We start from the raw sequence: 19,685 nt of genomic DNA on the forward strand, positions 1-19,685 counted from the left end.
TTATTTAGATAAAGGTAACTTCTCCTATAAAAAGAAATTCAGATACAAAAATGATTATATCAACACAGTATAAAGACATGAACAGTAAAATGTATTAGCTTTCAAGTCTTCTATGTATCGGTAAAGGGATATACACTTGGGGAAACTCCTATGTCCTTTGAAATTGAGTTATTTTCTAATATTGATTTTTCCCTTTATCTTTTCAACACTTTTACTTCAGCAGGCTGCCCTGTTAACTTTTACAAGGTAGTCTTCATTCAATATTGTAATTTATACTGTAAATCTGAGTGATTAAAGTCTGATGTCTTTTCCCAGATTTTCATTTAAAATGTGAGCTAAAGAACAGGGTGGGGAAGGGGCGGAGGGGGGTAGGGTACACAACTAATCCTAATAGCTAACATTGAAACACTAGCTTACTATGGCAGTGGCCTTAAAATGACTATTTTACATGTACTAACTGATTGGATCTTCATAAAAAATCCTAAGGTTGGTTATATTATCTCCATTTATTAGATGAAGAAACCAAGTCACAATCACATGTCACAAAAGTGACTTACATAGTGATCTCTTACAGCAAACACCTGGATTTATGAAGGCTGACTCTGTGAGGTTCTGGATAAATCCCTTCTACATACATGCAGAGCAATCCTGGAGACAGACTTGTATGGACGGAAATCCTGGTCTCCACCTGCTAGATGTGTGAAAAGAGGTATTGCCTAGACCTACACTTTTCCATCTGTAAGGTAAGAATAATGCTGTCTGTTTCATGACATACTGTAAAATAGCCAGTCCTTCTCAAACTCCCTTCTACAGGATAAACATCTTAAGGTTTCCTATTTTAGAGAGGTTTCTTTTTAACGTGAGAATTTTTTCTGTACTCTTACAAGGTTTTGTAAGATATGTATATTCTTTTCTATGATTTCTAGCTCTACATTGCTCTTAAGCAATTAAGAGACTACAGGCATACTTCATTTTATTGTGCTTTGCTTTACCATACTTCAATGTTGCATTTTTAAAATATATTTTATTGATTATGCTATTACAGTTGTCCCATTTCCCCCCCTTCATTCCCCTCCACACCTTCTTCCACCCACATTCCCCTTTAGTTCATGTCCATGTGTCTTAAATTCTTTAGCTTCTACATTTCTCATACTATTCTTGCCCTCCCCCTATTTTCTACCTACCATCTATGCTACTTATTCTCTGTACCTTTTCCCCCTCACTCCTCCTACCACTCCCCTGTTGCTAGCCCTCCATGTGATCTCCATTTCTGTGGTTCTATTCCTCTTGTAGTTGTCTGCTTAGTTTTTGTTTTAGGTGTGGTTAATAATTGTGAGTTTGCCGTCATTTTACTGTACATTTTTTATCTTCTTTTTCTTGGATAAGTCCCTTTAACATTTCCTATAATAAGGGCTTGGTGATGAACTCCTTTTGACCTTATCTGAGAAGCACTTTATCTGCCCTTCCATTCTAAATGAAAGCTTTGCTGGATAGAGTAATCTTGGATGTAGGTCCTTGCCTTTCATGACTTGGAATACTTCTTTCCAGCCCCTTCTTGTCTGCAAGGTCTCTTTTGACAAATCAGCTAACAGTCTGATGGGAACTCCTTTGTAGGTTACTGTCCCCTTATCTCTTGCTGCTTCCAGAATTCTTTCATTTTTATCTCGGGTAATGTAATTATGATGTGCCTTGGTGTGTTCCTCCTTGGGTCCAACCTCTTTGGGACTCTCTGAGCTTCCTGGACTTCCTGGAAGTCCATTTCCTTTGCCAGAATGGTGAAGTTCTCCTTTATTATTTGTTCAAATAAGTTTTCTACTTGTTCTTCCTCTTCCCCTTCTGGTACCCCTATAATTCGGATGTTGGAATGTTTATAAAGATGTCCTGAAGGTTCCTAAGCCTCTCATTTTTTTTTTAATTCGTTTCTTCATTCTTTTCTGTTTGGTTTTCTTCCTTCTGGTCCACTCCATTGATTTGAGTGCCAGTTTTCTTCCCATCACTATTGGTTCCCTGTGCATCTTCCTTCATTTCACTTACCATTGACTTCATTTTTTCATCTAATTTGTGACCAAATTCAACCAATTCTGTGAGCATCCTGATCACCAGTGCTTTGAACTGTGCATCTGATAGGTTGGCTATCTCTTGGTCACTTAGTTGTATTTGCTGTGGAGCTTTAATCTGTTGTTTTGTTTGGGCCTTTTTTTTTTTGTCGTGTCACGCCTGTTATGTATGAGGGGTAGAGCCTTAGGTTTTCATTAGGGCGGGGCAACCCAGTTGCAGGGTTGTGACGCTGTATGTGGGGGTGGGGCCCAAGAGGGAACAATGGCACCCGCTCTGCTCTCTGTCTGATTTCAGTCCCTTCCACCACTTCCCCCAAGCAAACTGGGCCTTTCTAATGCTCATACCCATGTGGGTGGGCCCCCATGGGTCTCTCCAACGAACTCTCCTATGAGGCTAGGATTCTCTCCCTACACCTCAACTCCCACAGGTATTTCCAATCAATGACCCAAGGCTCTATTTCCCCGTGCTGGGACCCTGGGTTGCTCAGTCTGTCTCGCTCCCCAGTTTCTCCTGGTTTATCTTTGCATGAATGTGGGACCACCTGGTCCACCAGCCACCTTGTGCCTTGTGCACAGTGCCTCGCTTCACAATCGCCACCTCGCTGGGTCTGCCTGTTGCCATCCTGCACCAGGGGTGTGCTAGCCACCGCCTGCGTGCCCAGGGTCCGCCCAGTGTGGTCTTGTGTGCCTGGGATGCCTTACACGCCCAGTGCCACTGCTTTTTGTGCCACGACCCCTCTCTGCCCAGCTGCCTGACTCCACTCTCCACCCTTCCTACCTGTCTGGATGAATGTGTCTATTTTAACTCCTTGGTTGTCCAACTTCCATACAGTTCAATTTTCTGTCAGTTCTGGTTGTTATTTTGTTTCTAAATGTTGTGGTCCTTATTTTGGTTGTGTGAGGAGGCACAGTATGTCTACCTACACCTCCATCTTGGCCGGAAGATGATGTTGCATTTTTTATCAACTGAAGGCAAGATCCTTCACAAGCAAAAAGATTACGACTCACTTTACTGTGGTGGTCTGAAACCGAACCTGCACTATCTCCAAGGTGTGCCGTATAAAAGATCTGTGTGATGGATGTCTGGACAATTTTATGCTTTTGTGTTATGCTAACTGCCCAGGCACAGTTAGTAGCCTAAATGCATGGTACCATGTCAACACCCAGGGACCATCTTAAACGGACAACTCATCTCAGTGATCCGAGCTTAGACAGCTACAGAGGATAAAACTGTGGCAGTCAAATACAGAAACTTTATGAGACTAGGCTCTCAAATTACTATGAAATCCATCCTGACAGTTAAGGCAACTGTCTGGATGTTAAGCACGAGATGTAGTGTCAGCTCTTTGTTTTAGCTCAGTTTCCCCAAAATACATGGTCTTAAGGCACTAGCAAGTTGCTCCCTAAGTAGCATGGTGGAAACTTGTTTCCTAACAGTATATAATTTTGAACATGTTTATATTAAAACAAACATGAATACAGTATGGAGAGAAAACTTTGACTAATTTTACAAATGTCTTTGATTGTGTATATATATGTATATATACGTGTGTATATATTGTTACATCAATAATATTGTTTACAAATGAGCTACATTTACAAGTAAGAACACAAAGGCAAAACCACACTGGAAATCAAGTCTTTTAACACTTGATCAGTGATCAGTCCACTTTATTACTAATACTGAAGTAAAAATTTAGTCAGTCTATATAATTATATAACCCTAAGAATTTGAAACTTATTCTAGATTGTCCTAAAAAATATAAAAACTGAGTTACTTAATATTTTTCATACTCATAAATAATGTAATACAGAAACATGAAGCATTAAGTATATATTTTTCAGTAGCACATGTGGGTGAAGTTATTTTCCTCCAAGTAATCGATACTTTATCTTTAGTACCTTTAAATAAGTATGTAGACACTCACTACAGAAATGATTTTATGTGCAAATAATATACAGACATTCTACCCAAATTCAATTTTCCCAAAAACAATTAGCTTTTTAAAAGAAAATCATGCAAACATTTTAAAAAGCTCTAGATTCCTCTGCTTCTAAATCATTGTTGAGCTGGAAAACTACAACTTGTTCTACCAGGAATCTCCAGTTAAAATATTCTCCAAAGTGGAAATTAGAGAGCGAAGTGCCATTTCAGAAACGACCATTCAGCTTTCACCCCAACATCTACGACTGCCTATCCTCACAGGTGAAAATATCCGAGAGAATTAGGCTTCAGTATATGAGGCCACTATGTTCTTCTAAAATGTTGATAAACCAAGACAGGAAATACTGAAATCAAAACAAAAGCTATTAGTACTTGGGGCTAATTATCATACTGTTCATTAGTTCCTTAAATGTATCCCTCCTTCTATAATGTTAGTAAAGGGAATATTTTTACTGCAAAGAAAATTTTATTTTATATATCACCAGCCATGAATTTTTGTCACTAGTTATTACATAAATGGTGTCATTATCCAAATGACATGATCATTTTATGTCCACAATGCACTTTGTGTTTACAGAATTTTCATGATTTACATAAGTAAATCTAAGAGTGAAGGTTTACCAGTGAGAAGCAATCCAGCATCCTTATTATCTGATGTTTTGCAGGCAGCAATGTAGAAGAGATGTAATTTTAATCAGCTTTTCATTTGAGTCACCTTTAGTAAAAAATAAATGAGGAACTTAGAATGTCTAAGCCTCTAAAGAAGATTTCTCAGTGCATTCACAGAAATGGTTTAACCGTCATGAAGAACTTCCATGTCCACATCCTCTTGTAGTTTCTGTACCATTTTGTCTTCCAGCTGCTTTTCTTTGCCTTTAACAAAAGAAATCAAAAACTTTATCACCTATAGACCCTATAGAACATATCAACACTTTATAAAGGAAACTGGAGGTTTTAAAATAAAACTTACCATTTCTAAGATATTTAGGAATAGCAAATACACTTATACAGGTTTTATGCCATACATTAAGTAAGCATTCTACCTACATTTACTCATTTCACTCTCATAACCACTTGCATTGTAGTGATAAGAATAGCTGAAGCCCTGGTTGGCGTAGCTCAGTGGATTGAGCACGGGCTGCAAACCAAGGTGTCACAGGTTCGATTCCCAGTCAGGGTACATGCCTGGGTTGCAGGCCATGACCCCCAGCAACCACACACTGATGTTTCCTTCTCTCTCTCTTTCTCCCTTCCTTCCCTCTCTAAAAATAAATAAATAAAATCTTTAAAAATAAATAAATAAATAGTGTCACTCTTGGGGGGCGGTGGGGGGGAAGAACAGCTGAGGCACAGAGACAGATGACCTTGCCAAAGGTCACTCAGCTGGTAAGTCCAGTAAATCAAAGGGATAAAATTTGAACCCTGGACCTCATGGATCTATGGTCCCTGCTCTAAACACTGGATCACCAACCTCTGAGGTTCCCTAAAAACTTAGGTTACAATGATTCACTCTTATTGTTTTCTGGGTGTCAGTCTATATCATCTATATGTGAAACAAATACTCTAGGATTCTATTTTAATAAAATTTGGTACAAAAACAACCAAGGTAGGACTTAACACAAATCCATTTAACATGTGCTTACAGAATTTAACCTTTATTAAGGTTTAGGCTCGGAATCATTCAGGAATCAAATCTTCAACTAAATCTCACCAAAATTTCTCTCTTTAAGAAGTCTGCACGAGTAAATTGTATAACAGACTGTACTTGGTGCCAGCTGAGTAAAAGACTGGTTTTCTCACACCTCACAAAAGAAACTACGCATACAACTGCCCAAATGAGTGACTATCGGTAAGTTCCATAAGCACAAAGACAAGGTTCTAATACAAAACTGTAGTTCTCAAACGTATGTATCAGACTTGCCTGGAGAACTACTTAAGGACCTGAGGCCCAGACTCAAAGGGCCTCAGCCTCTGTATTTCCAACCTCAGCCAAGTTCCTTGAGCAGTTCCCATACTGACCAACATCTGGGAACTACTAATACAAAACTGTCCTTTAATAAACACAGGTATGAGACAAAATTATCTATGAAATTATTTGTCAGCTCATTTTGATTAACTTGGGGAGATACCATACAGAAAATAGGATTTTATGAAGAACAGAAAAGAAACAGCATACATAAAAAGTTGACTGAAACTAATATACTGAATAAATTATATTTTTTAACCAAGTTGTATCATAAATGTACTGAGATAACAACATTTACTTTAAAAAAATACCCTTAAAAGGCTGGCTGACACCCAATTATACAGACCACAAAAATCTGGATTTTTCGCCTCTCTCCCGAAAGCGGAGAGCCAGTGGGCAGAGCACCACCTACCTGCAGCAGGGGCCCGGATGAGGTGGATGTTCTGCTTGACTTCTCTGATGTCCTGAGCTTTCTGTAGTTCTTTACTTTTCTTCAACCTGGGGTAAAAACATTAACGCCAAAATTTCAATTACTACAACTTTACACATTAACCCATAATTTTTAAAAACAAAATGTATTAATTAAATAAGCCATACGGATGAAGAGTGGGAACTCAGTTATTTTCTAGTTCCTAATTAGCTTAAACAGGATTCTGACACTACAAACTTTTTTGTTCAATGTATCCCTAGTACTGATTGGAAACGAGATGGGGGTTCGATGTACACTTGCTGAGTGAATGAAGGAATGAAACTGAAGACATTAACTGTCAGAGATCACTGTCTATCATGCACACGTAGTATAAATCTCTTTAGTGCCTAGATCTTTCCTGCTCAGAGAGCAGTCTTTCTTACCCAATTTTTTAAATCATTCAGTAATTATAAGAGCACAAATTCTTAAGACATTCAGTGACAACAACAAAAAAACACTGAGACTTGTTCTCAAACATTTAGGCCCCTTTTAACAATCTTTGAAAGCTAAAGCGTTGTTGGCACATGCTTCTTTTCTGTAACAGATGACCACAGCAACAGGGCTTAAAGTAAATGTGGCAAAATGCTAATAGAATATATAAGAGTTCTTTATACTATGCTTGCCAATTTTTGTAAGTTTGAAGTTACATGAAAGTAAGAAGTGAAATAAAACCAAATGCCTCTAGATGTGTGTTAGTAATTATTTTTCCAAGTTATTCAACACGTTTTCCATACCTGTTCATTATGAATTTAGCTTGCCGTTTCTGTTTGATCTCTTCGACTCTCTTCATTGCATCAACTACAAAAAAATTCGTAAGAGTTGGCAAATTATTCACACTCAAGCAAGAGCTCTAAAAATCATTTCTTTATTCTAATTTAGAAACCGATTAAATGAAAAACTCAATGAAAAAAATCCCTCCTAAAACAGCTGAAGAAGGTATGTACCCTTTGTTGCCATCACTATGAACTTTCTCACTTTCACAAGTATCATTTCTCTAACTATGTTAAAGCAATCCAGTGCTTTTCAAATTTTATTCTACAGAGAACTCAGATTAACAGCAACTAATCCCACTCTGAATTTGTCGTCTCCCTAAGTAATAGCACCTTCCTGGTCAGAAAGACCACTTTTTCTTCAAGTGCTTGGGATACAGCACAGTATGAATACTGGTAAAATAACCAGTCAACCAATCTCCCATATTCTCAGCCATTAAGAGTCACCTATTTTGGAAAGTGTGTACAGGAGCTGAGTCCAACTATGCTCTAGTATCTGCATCAGCACTGTCCAATATAAGACACACCACATACATAATTTTAAATTTCTAGCAGCCACATTAAAAATGTAAAAAGGAACAGGTCAAAATTAAATTTGATGATATATTTTGTTTTACCAACATACCCAGAATACTGTCATTTCAATATGTAATCAATATAAAAAATGTTACTGAGACCTTTTATGCTTCTTTTTCATACCAAATCTTCAAAAACCATGAGTGTTTTACATTTACGGCACATTTTGACTGACTAGCCACATCTGAAGTGCTCAGCAGACCCTGTGGCTGGTCGCTACCATACAGCATACTCCCAACCTAGCTTCTGTCAGTGCAGTCTGTGGAGCTGAAGAATAGCAGGACATTCACAGTCCAAAAGTATCTCCCCACAACACAGTTATCAGTTGCAAGAAGCAAAACACTAACTCTACAGTGTAGAAACCTGCAGATACCCTCTTAACCAAAGATTAAGCAGCACTGCCAGTAATAGGACTAATGAACAGCAGGTGCCTCCTGACAGGACAATGATAAACTCAACGTCATGTCAATGGTGTTCCTGCCAAATGTACATCATCTGAATTTTAAAACAAACACCTGGCCCATATTCTTCAAAATGGTCAAATATCATGAAATATGAAAAGTCAAGAACTGTACCAAACTGAAAGAGACTAAAGAGGTGTGTGACACGTACTATTCTAACAACTTTTGCAATAAAAGATACTGGGACAATTAGAGAAATCTAAAAATGTCTAAGATGACACTACTATATCAGTGCTAATTTCTTGATTCGAACAACTGCACTGTGGTTGTATGAGAGAATGTTCTATTTTTAGGAAATACATATTAAGCTCTTTAGGGAAGAGGATCATTATGTATGCAACTTAAACAGTTCAGAAAAAAATTATAAAAGGAAGAAAAGGGAGAGAGAAAGGGTAAATTTAATAAAATGTTAACATTCAGGAAATCTAGATGTAGGATACCTAGAGTAAAAGTAAGGATATCTATGTAAGGGTATTCTATTCTTGCCACTTTTCTATTCAGTCTGAAATTATGTCAAAATAAAAACTTGTTTAAGTGCAGGCTGGGGACCAGCAACACCGACACCACCTGGAAGTTTGTTAGAAATGCACAATCTTAGGCCCCACCGAGACATACTGTATCAGAATCTGAATTTTAATAAGATTCCCCAAAAGACCCCATGGTGTCCCTAAATTAAGATGATGTTTATATGAATAACTATAAGACAATATTAATTCTAAATCTGTGCATGATGTGGCTTAGAATTAATAATATAGGGTGGGGCAAAAGTAGGTTTACAGTTGTTTGTATGGAAAATGCAATAATTAATAAATAATACCAGAATAAAATGTTTTGCATACTTACAACTGTAAACCTACTTCTGCCCTATCCTGTATACTTGATATGTTATTTTTTTCCTCTTTGTCTACCTTTCAGCAAAAATGATAAAGGCAAGTTCTAGTACTCAGAAGCATTTCCACATCTTGAAGTTACTCAGAAGGGAAATAAACACACAAGTGGAAGGTACATCCTTTCCAAGAATAAGACACTGCATTTCTGGATATTCCAGAAGACCAAAAAATTTTAAATGTAAGAAGCATCTAATAGATATTAAAAATGGATCTGCAGTACAGAGAGACATGAATCAAAGAGAAATCATTGTTCCTACTATCACTGCTTTCAAAGCTCTGCTGCTGCTGTTTCTGCAGACATCAGCATCTTAACAAAGGCTGGCAAGTCCACACCTTCACGCAATTTTATAATATACGCAATAAATATAAAACTATTGTTAACAAACTAGTTTATAGAGAAGATGATACTGAAATAGGGAATGTGGAGAATCAAGAAATCTTTTAGAAGAATAAAATGTTTTCCTGGAACACTACTAACAACTATTAATTGTGTAAGCCAGCAGGAAATAGCTTTATGTTCCAAAAGACTCATACTGTCTACCCAAGAAATCTTTGGAAAATCTATCTTTAGGATCCCAACAGGAAAAGACAACATAATGTGTGCAGGGAAAAAAAAACCTCAATAGAGCACCGCTTCCTACAGGACGTGCAGCCATATCAACAAGTGGGGCAAGGGCATGAGACTGTGATCATACGTGAGCCAATTACCATCCAACAGAAGCAGTGAAGGAGGCGTACTCATTAAAATGCACCGGGAGGGCAGAGACTGTGTGCGCCCTCTTCATCTTTGTGTGGCAATCAGTGCTCACTGTTCAAGTACACGCAGTCTTACAGAACACCACAATATTTCCCACAATCAATGGAAACAACATGAAACCAGCACGGAGGGTCATAGCAACTGCATATCCACACGTAACTAAAATAAGGTACGTGCCCCAGTTTCAACATCAAGCTGAATAACCACTAAATAAGGCATGCCAGGGTGATCTGGAGCTACTATCTTCAAGTAGTAACAGAGAGAACAAAGGCCAAAATGAAAAAAAACTCTCTGGGGTCCAGAAATGCTTTAAGATCTTCCAATAATGTCCTTGACAAGAGTGCCTTTTGGAATCAATTTAAGAATCCTATGGAAAATTTTTAACTATGTGAGGTGATGGATGTTAACTAGACGTACTGTTGTGATTTCTCAATACATACAAATATCAAATCGCTATGTTTGTACACATGAAACTAATATATGTTATATTGTTACAGGGTGCAGCCAAGAGGGGGGACCCCAAGTGGGCATTTGAAATGGGGTCCAGAACTTAAGGTGTCCAGGAGATTTTAAGATGTCTCCATCCCCCCACCCAGGGTGTGGGTTAGGGGAAGGGACAAATGGAGCAGGGCCATTGAGATCTGTTTTGCATAGCAACAGCCTTGCAGCTACCCTCTGGCGTGGTCATTTAACATATCTATAGCCTTTGGCTGGTCGCTTAGGTATGTTAAATAGCTGTGATCATCTCTGAGCCAGGGGAATGGAAGTAACTTCCCCACCAACATGTGACTGGGGGCAGATCCCCCCCAAGCCACAGCGCCTGCGTGGGAGCTTGGAGAAGATTGGCTCCAGGACATGGGGCCACGCCTGCCCAGACTCATGATGGCAGCCTGGTAAAGCTGGAAGGATACGAATTCTGGCAAGTGAAGCCGAGTGTGGGAGGAGTCGGAAATGGGGCTGCAGAGGAAGATTGGCCGCGGGGATTTAAAACCCAGACTTGGTGGCCATTAAGAAGGAGAACCATGCTGCTTGAGGAGAGAACCATGGTGCTTTAGGAGGGGGAACCATGCGCAGCCCTGAGAGAGAGAACCATGTGGCTGTGGAGGTGCAGAGAGGATCATGGCCATTGTGGAGAGAGACACACAGTTTTAGCAGAGTGAAGACTCCCACATCCCTGAGAGGGAGAACCACGCGGCTTTGATGGAGTGGAGACTCCTGCATCCCAGAGAGAACCGTGCTGCTTTAGGAGAGAGAACCACGCGGCTTTGGCAGAGTGGGGACTCTCCCCTTCCCGCAGCCCTGAGAGGGAGAACCACGAGGCCTGGACAGAGTGGGGACCCCCACAGCTTTAGAAGGGGAACCACCACCTGGTTTTAGCAGAGATCCCGGCGACTCAGCGGAGGGTGCCGGGAACCCAGGGAGGTCTCCCAGTCGAGATGGAGGACTAACTGGGAAGAACCAGAGGACTGCCTGAGCCATGGACTTCGTTTTTCCTTTCCTGAGATACGGTACTCTGGACTGGGCAAAGGGGGAAGGAAGGAAGGACTGTGTCTGTTTGTGGGTGTTTTGGGGGACTTCGGGATTTTTGATAAAGACATTAGGTCACTACTTTAAGTCTGTATAGCATTAAATAAACATTTCCTTTCCTTTTCACGAATCTCTGGCATTGAGAGACATCTTTCCTCGGGCGGCAGACATGACGGACCTGGGGGCCTTTTAAATAATAGTATATCGTCCCAGGCCCCCCTTGTTGTGTTCTGTAACAATATGGCAATTATATCACAATAAAAAAAAAGAATCCTGGCCCTGGTTAGGTAGCTCAGTTGGTCAGAGCATCATCCAGATAAGCCAAGGTTACGGGTTCAGTCCCCAGTCAGGGTACACACAAGAAGCAACCAATGAATGCATAAATACATAAAACAACAAATCAATCTCTCTCTCTCTCTTTCAAATCAAACAATAAGTAAAAAGAATCCTATGAAATTATAAATCTCTTTAGAAATCCTGAGTTTGAATAAATGTTACTTCCTTACCAAATAAACCCAATAAAACCAACTGCTTTTCAGAACAACTCTCCCTCTAATTACAAAACAAAAATTTTTTTAAATATTTTTTTAAAATTTAAAAAATTTTTTAAAGAAAGAAAAAAACACACCAAGGGGCAGAATATTTAGTGCTATGTGGAACAGGCAATTCTAGACCTGGACTTTGATTTCTACACACTTCAGGAAGATGAAAACTTAGAGGGCACCAAATGCCATCACAAAGGCCCACCCACGATTTCTCAGGTCCTCTCCTGAAGTCCTGTGACAGAGGAGAACATTGTAAGGGAGGCCCTGTCTGAGGTCTACTACTGACCAATAAAGTCTGTGGGATTCTGAGCAACAGGGACTTCTGGTTCACACACTACATCACCTTCGACCTGAGACTGAACTGGCTAAAGACTCCACAGGGGAAAGAAAGGCAGGGCCGGGACCCTCAAACTCAAACACGCGTGCACAGAGAGACACAGCGGAATCTACACACTGGTTTAAGAAACTAAATTTTAGTACATGTGGGCTTATTGTCAGTCTCTGCCTACTTCCGAAAAAAACAAAGACAAGAACAAGATATTACTGCTTTTAATTTCAGTAACCTATGCCTTCATTTTTACCTAAGTTAAGCACTTATCAATTCTGACAGAAAATCTGTAATTATCTAAAGTGCTGTACTTTTTTATTTTACCAAAGCGCTAAATCTTATAAGGTATACAGAATACATTGCTTATATCCCTAAATCAAATTATCTATAACTTGTAAGTATTCTAGGTTTCGTGTGTATTTTAACTGTGCCATGTTCATCCAAAAAAGTATTCTCCATCTCTATTTTTTTCAGATACTTGGATGTTTTATATGTATGGACACTTCAAATAATATTAAATTTAATAATTACATTATATTTATAGTGGACACATCAGCCACTTCTGGAAGGGATTTCGGACAGTTTATATAGAAGACACAAATACAACAGAATCATTAAAATGAGGATAACAGAACAAAAGCTAGCCAATAAAAAAGAGAAGAAATGTAGTATTTAAACAACAAAGGGGCATTAAAGTTGCAACAATATCCCAAACCCATCTCTCCTGAAAGTGCCTGGCATTCCCTTTTCACTTACTTGTTTTACTCCACAGCTCTCGCTGGTATTTGACTGGTTCATTTCTACGTTTTTCAAATTCAAATGAATTATCCTGTAAGGGGGTGAAAACATGGTTTTTACGCAGGTATGAAAGACACATTTCTTAAAATTTATTCTCCTTTCCACAAGCATCCCAAGTGTTTCAAACTATGAACACACGTCAGGGTTCCCTCAGGGTGATCCGGCAACACAACGCAAGGTCTCAAACCTTTTCTCCGTCCCCACCACGGTGCCCCAGACGGCCCTTCTCTATGTCCTAGTGCTTCTCAAACGGAGCCGGAGCCGGAGCCAGAGCCGGAGCCGGAGCCGGAAGGGGGGGGCAGGGGACAACTCAGCCCCCGTCCCTCCTAAGAGGCATATAACAATCGGGATAATAAAACAAATTGAAAAAGTTTCCCTAACTTCCCAGTCCTCGATAAGACTCACAGTCAGAAAATTTTGTATCAGGCTGAACCATATGAAATTACCACTTTTCATAGATCAAAAAACAGCCATACATTGAGAATTTCAATGGTTCAACCCTAAATACCTATCATGCTTATATATTTCAAGACCTATACACCTTTGTGTTATAGCATAAAGGTGTGAAACTACACATCTTCAAATCAGTGTAGTGCTACTCTACATGGCATAAGCTTTGCCATGAAATTCTTCAGGCCCCTTCTACATGAAGCTGGTATTTTGACCATTAATCCTATTTATCTTAAAACATGCAAAAACAACTTTGGAAAAGCTACAGGTTTCTTAGGAAAATGACAGGTATTTCTTGGTCTTCAAATCTACCTAACACAGGCACATGGAACAAAACTCAACCTATATCTGGCTTCCTCTATTATACATCCACATGACTCTATTTACATCACAGCAACATCAACAATGACAAGGTCACCCGCAAATGACTGTGACCGGCATCTTTTCTTCACTCACACAGCTGCCACCTACACCTGAGGTGCATGTTTCTTCTTGTCCACACTGAAATTTATTTTTGTAACAGTAATTGTAATTTGGCCTTGCATTGTGTCAAAACATATTCATTACATTCATTGAAAATCTCTGGTGTTAAAGAAGCCAGAAAAGGATGTGGCTTCATGGCAACTACTTAGATACTGCCCTTAAGGAGCAGAGAGGCAGGAAAGAAGTCCTGGGTTTGAGGGAAGAGGAAGTCAGGGAGGGAGGAGACAGTTTAATAGAGACCCTCCTCCCCAGAGGGCAGCCTGTGCAGCAGCGCCCCCCTCGGCCCTTTGCAGGGGTTGATGTAGATCGGCTTCCCCAGATCCTGCCCACCACTCAGGAACAGCAGTATGACGCCAGGGGCTCACACGTGAAACCCCTCAGCCCCACTGTTCCTCCTCACACCAGTACTACTAGTTTCTCTGCTCTCAGACTCAGTCCTCCTAAGGAAATCTATAAACTGATAAATGAGTCTATTACAAATCTCAACCAAGCCCTCACTACTATTCAGAACCCCTTTAATTAATCTCTTAACTCCCTCTCAAAATCCCCAAGAAGCAATTTCCAACTTCACCCCAAACCATTTAAACGATTTCCCCCTTTCTTTGCAAGAAATAAAAATAGCTTTTTTGAGAATAAGGAAAATCACTTCTATAAACTGGATTAGAAATTCTTTTCCTTTTCAGAATTCTACAGATTTATGGGTTTTAGGATCATGTGAGAATTATTACCATAACCAAATACGAGTAAGTCACTCATCAATCATGTTATAGTTAATTAAATCACATAACCACCACCCCCCGCCCAATGAAAACCCTGAAAATTTTAAACTGTAAAAACTATATTCATTGTCCTGGCCGCCATGGCTCAGTGGATTGAGCATGGGCCTGCAAATCAGAGGGTCGCAGGTTCAATTCCCAGTCTAGGGCACATGCCTGGGTCGCGGGCCAGGTCCCCAGTAGAGGGCACGTGAGAGGCAACCACACATTGATGCTTCTATCCCTCTCTTTTTCCTTCCCTTCCCCTCTCTAAAAATAAAGAAATAAGTCATTTTAAAAATCTTAAAAAAAAAACTATACTCACCACTGTAAGCTCTTTACCAGCTGCTTTACGGAAGGCTTTAGTCCACCTGACCTTGCGAGGATTGCGCTTCTTCTTAAAGTTTTTATGGCACTTGGATTTACAGAACCTGAACACCTACAAGAAAAGTTAAAATAATGAGAAGTCAATATTAAAAATTTTTCTATCATAGGATGTCACCCTTAACCAGACAAAATATACCATGAAGTCTAAAAAATGACAATGTTTCTCACTCACAATTGCTTCTACTTACAAGACCATCTAGATGTGTTTGGACACATCAGATTAAAATGAAACTGAACTATAATTTGACTCTCAAGCATCCTCATAACTAAAAGCTAAAAGCCCTGAAATTATGGTTAAAAACTACCACTTTCATAGAATAACAGTAAAACCTTATAATAATCTGGAATCAAGAGTAATTTTAAGGAAAGTCATTCATTTAAATCACTTCCCATATCAGAATATTTTTCAAAATTCACTTTCTATGTGCCTCATTGTGGTTAAAAGCTTCAAACCATCATTCTGAAATCTCCTTTGGTTCTTTCCATCTTTGCACAAAATAATTTCAAAAAGGCAACTAAAACTCGCTATAGATTTCTTTTCTAAAGTACCCATACATCTACTAGGAAGATTCGTCATTACCTTAATTCTCTACCTTCATCCCAAATGATGTGATCTTTCAACAGCACTTACAATTTAATGCCTCAGTGATACTTCAATGTGCTCCTGAAATGGCTTATTGGGACTCATTGTTATATCTAAAATGCATTATTTTGTTACTTTGTAATGTCTTAGAACATATTACAATTTGTGTGTTATTAAAAAAAATCTAAAGACAAAAAGTAATTTTTAGAGTTGAATTATCACACCTAGAAGATGTGACCCATTTTTAAAAATAGGTCAAAATGAGGTATAAACATTTCAAGCTAAGTAAGCCTATATATCACAAGCCAAAATACTTTTCATTTTACATACACCTTGTTCTATGGGGATTTTCAAGCAAGTCCTTATACACACTAGGACATACTTAGAAGTGGTCAATGCTAGGTTAATCTGATCTAGGCCCATACCAACTGAGAGCCATTTTCTGAGGGACTTGAATGAAAGTGTATCTACATTCTTGAATTAATTTCAAAGTAATTGGAAAATACAAGCACCACTATGTTTCCTGGAGTAACTATGAAATTATTATCAGTAAAATTCTTTGAGTATTTTCAGCCCAAAGTACTAGTAATCTTTTTAAGTAAAAGCCTCCTATGTTTAATATCTACTAGATAACTCCTAGATAAATCCCCATTTCCAAAATACAGCTAATGACAGATTTGAAGGTTTCCTGGGTCTCCTCATTTCCAAAAAGAATCAACAGCTTAAAGTTATACAGGGAAGTCGATTTGAGGTCCATGCCTAACATTTTACCTGAAAATCACAATGAAATATCTGAAATGCCTGGAGTCACTGGAGATGGGAAGTGGATTCAATGAGCAAAAAAAAAAGCACATCTACGCCCTGGCTGGTATAGCTCAGTGGATTGAGCGCGGGCTGGGAACCAAAGTGTTCCAGGTTCGATTCCCAACTAGGGTACATTACTGGGTTGCAGGCCATAACCCCCAGCAACCGCACATTGATGTTTCTGTTTCTCTCTCTCTCTCTCTCTCTCTCTCTCTCTCTCTCCCCCTCTCTCTCCCCCTCTCTCTCCCTCTCTCTCTCCCCCCCCTTCCTTCCCTCCCTAAAAATAAATAAATAAAATCTTTTAAAAAAAAAAAAAGCACATCTACTATGGGCCTGATGTTGCACTAGGTGCTAGGGACAAATAACTAAAACATTAATCCCTATCCTCAGAACTTAGGCTAGCAACCTAAATGTGGTAAAGTCTCACTTTCCAAATAAGAGAGATCGCAATTGGACTAGAATATAAAGAATGGGATAAAGCTACATACAATAATCATGTATAAAGTAATATGGAAACACAATACAGTGCTTAAATCTACAGTGGGGTAGGTGGGAAATGGATTATGTGTAAGACAAAGCTTCACAGGCTCAAGTTGCCCTTTTAACCTAGTCCTATAGCACCATCCTCAATCTTCAACGTGCAAATGATTTATCTAATCACACCTCATTCAAAGTCCTCCAACCCCCCCTAATTCCACTAATTCAACAAACATTTATTAAGTACTCGTTAAGGTTGTATGTACTTTTCCTGTTTGCAAACTATGTAAAAATATTGAACATAACACTAATTCCACCTTTAAGAAGCTATCTGAGAAGTGAAAGAGCGTTAGTCTCTATGACAGATGGTCCCAAAAGCTAAGAGCATAAAGGCAAAAAGACTAGTTAGGAGGCTAGAAAAGTGAAAAGTGCCTAATCTGACACCAGGGCAGGGAAACAGAAAGCAAAGACACCACTATCCTTTGCAAAGGCAAAATGAATAGTCCTTAATAGGCCTAGATAAGGTGAAGAAGTCAAACATGACCCTTACATTTCTAGCAGATGGCAGTGACATTAATTCAGAGAGCAAAATGATCTGAGGTAATCAGGAACTCTATCTCACTGGGCTCACTGTTAGGTACAAACAGCATTACCCTATCAAGTGCAAAATTCAGACCAGGAGGTAAGGAGATAGAGACTGGGATTCATGGAGACAAAAGCATACTTCAGTTTACTGCACTTCGCAGGTGTTGCATGTTTTACAAATTGAAAGAAGACCCTCTACCAGCAAAAAAAGAAATTACGACTCACTTTATTGTGGTCGTCCCAAACCAGACCTACAATATTTCTGACATGTGCCTGTCTTTTCTTTCTTCATTAGTGCTTCAGGGCCTCCACTTCTTACTCCCCCAATTTTTTTCTGGATCCACTCAGCTTCCCCGTCCTTGCCAGCACCCTAAGACTTCCTCATCAACTTGAACTTCCAATATGTTTGATCAACACCCAACTCTAGGTATCTCCCACAATCTGTTGTCCGTATCTCAACACCCAGTTGACAATCATCAAATATAAAATCATGACCAGATAATCTACAAAGCCATATTGACCACCGTGAATGTGACTCCAACCTGGCAATGATTCGTTTCATAAATCTTTTTAGCACGTTCCTGAAAGCAGGTTTTCGAAATCTTCTACGTGTTCTTTGAAGTTCCCAAACTTCAAAGCTTTGGTCCCTCAATATTCAGCAAGGTCCCTTGCTCCTAATTTAATGAGTTCAGTATCTTCCATCTATAATAGAGATATAAGAAAATAAAGTAGGAACTGTAATTCTTTACCATGCCAAAATCACCACCCAGGGGTGATTTTCCAATTCAATGGATCTGGTGGAAACCAGAAATCTGTATTTTTTTAACAAGTTCTCAGTGATTCACAGGCAAATGTAAGAGAGGTCAAATTCCAAAAAACAATGTGTCAATAAAGAAAGCAGAGAAATGAGATTCATTCTGATATGAGAAGGAAGATTCATGTATCATTCACAAAATCTTTCATAACCAGGCTTTACGGTGTATCTGTCCGTGTATATCTTATGTTTTATAGACTAATCTTTTTGCATATAGTCTTATACCTGTATTTATTGCCCTACCTCAAGCCTCTTTCACCACCCATAACAAAGGCTTCGTTCCGTGCCTTTGCTCAAACTGTTCACTCTCCTTCCACTTAGAATGCCCTCTCTTCATTTTCTCATGCAAAATTCAAAATCCAGGATCAATGTCATCTCCTTTCTGGGCCTTTCCATTTACGACTCTCCCCAATTCACTTCCAGTAACTTCGTAACACAAGTCTACTATTAAGCAACAGGCAACATTTCTAACAACCTCTACACACAATGGACAGTCCCAAGTCATTGCTCTCTAAGCTACGGACCTTAGCAACGACGCCTGACTTGGCATGCCTACAACAAAGTTCTCTGATTTGAAGAACTTGGCCCGCGTATTAAAGTGGCCACACCGCCCTAGCTGACCCCACGCCCCGTGGGGGCTGGCTGGGCCCACTTTCGAACCGTGTAGCGGCCAAACCTCGCCCCAGGGAAGCCTGACGACCAGCTCCATTCCGGACGCCCTCGAGAAGAAACTCCCCAAGTGGAAGATCAAATCCGGAACTCCTCGCAGAGACTCCCTCTCGGGGTGAACGCGGGTACTCTGGCCCAACGCCGCAGGCGCAGAGCAACGCCGAGCGGGCTAGGCCTCAGCCCCGCGGGTGCGCATTGGGTGTGCGCCCTGGCCTTGGCCGCCTCACCTTGCAATCGTTGCGGACGAACATCATGCCGTGGCCGGGGTATATAGGCCCGGAACAGAAATAACACTTCTCGATACGCATGTTGAATGCGCGTGGTGAACCACACCACCTAGACGCCGAGTTTGAAAGGAAGTGACGCAACGCCGTCACGGGAAGTGACTATCTTCTGAGTTCCCGACTCGGAAGAGGTGAGCATCCTGGCTTGTGCAGGCCCCTGGAAAGCGATCCGACCCTGACAGCGCCCTCGCGTGGCCACGCCGGCAAAAACACTGTCCTTTGGCTCAGGCGCAGAACGGCGCGGTTGGCCCGGCAGCCCAGCAAGAAAGTGGAACGTGGCTCCTCGCTGCCTACTGAACTCCTTG

The 19,685-nt window shown here is 40.0% G+C and overlaps 1 protein-coding gene across 1 annotated transcript; it reads right to left on the reverse strand.

The window, feature by feature from the left end:
* Window positions 1-3,691: 3,691 nt before the first annotated feature.
* RSL24D1 (ribosomal L24 domain containing 1) lies at window positions 3,692-19,476 on the reverse strand. The gene is made up of 6 exons (XM_045822735.1): window positions 19,324-19,476; window positions 15,103-15,216; window positions 13,048-13,120; window positions 7,172-7,235; window positions 6,381-6,466; window positions 3,692-4,875 (listed from the first exon to the last, which is right to left on the reverse strand). Exons 1-6 carry the CDS (start codon window positions 19,402-19,404, stop codon window positions 4,796-4,798), a joined length of 498 nt encoding a protein of 165 aa, XP_045678691.1. The 5' UTR covers window positions 19,405-19,476; the 3' UTR covers window positions 3,692-4,795.
* Between the last annotated feature and the right edge of the window lie 209 nt (window positions 19,477-19,685).

The sequence above is a fragment of the Phyllostomus hastatus genome, unplaced genomic scaffold (genome assembly GCF_019186645.2).
Source record: "Phyllostomus hastatus isolate PE091 unplaced genomic scaffold, TTU_PhHast_1.1 phas_scaffold_501, whole genome shotgun sequence".
Taxonomy (NCBI): Eukaryota; Metazoa; Chordata; class Mammalia; order Chiroptera; family Phyllostomidae; genus Phyllostomus; species Phyllostomus hastatus.

Bases quoted from the DNA above. Each gene is read 5' to 3' on its own strand.
- RSL24D1 (XM_045822735.1), bottom strand. From the start codon at position 19,404: ATGCGTATCGAGAAGTGTTATTTCTGTTCCGGGCCTATATACCCCGGC. The intron at 7,236-13,047 runs GTAAGTGAAAAG...ATTTTTTTGTAG, and splicing joins AGAGCTGTGGAGTAAAACAA to TTGATGCAATGAAGAGAGTC. The intron at 4,876-6,380 runs GTAGGTGGTGCT...CTTTTGTTAAAG, and splicing joins CATCCGGGCCCCTGCTGCAG to GCAAAGAAAAGCAGCTGGAA.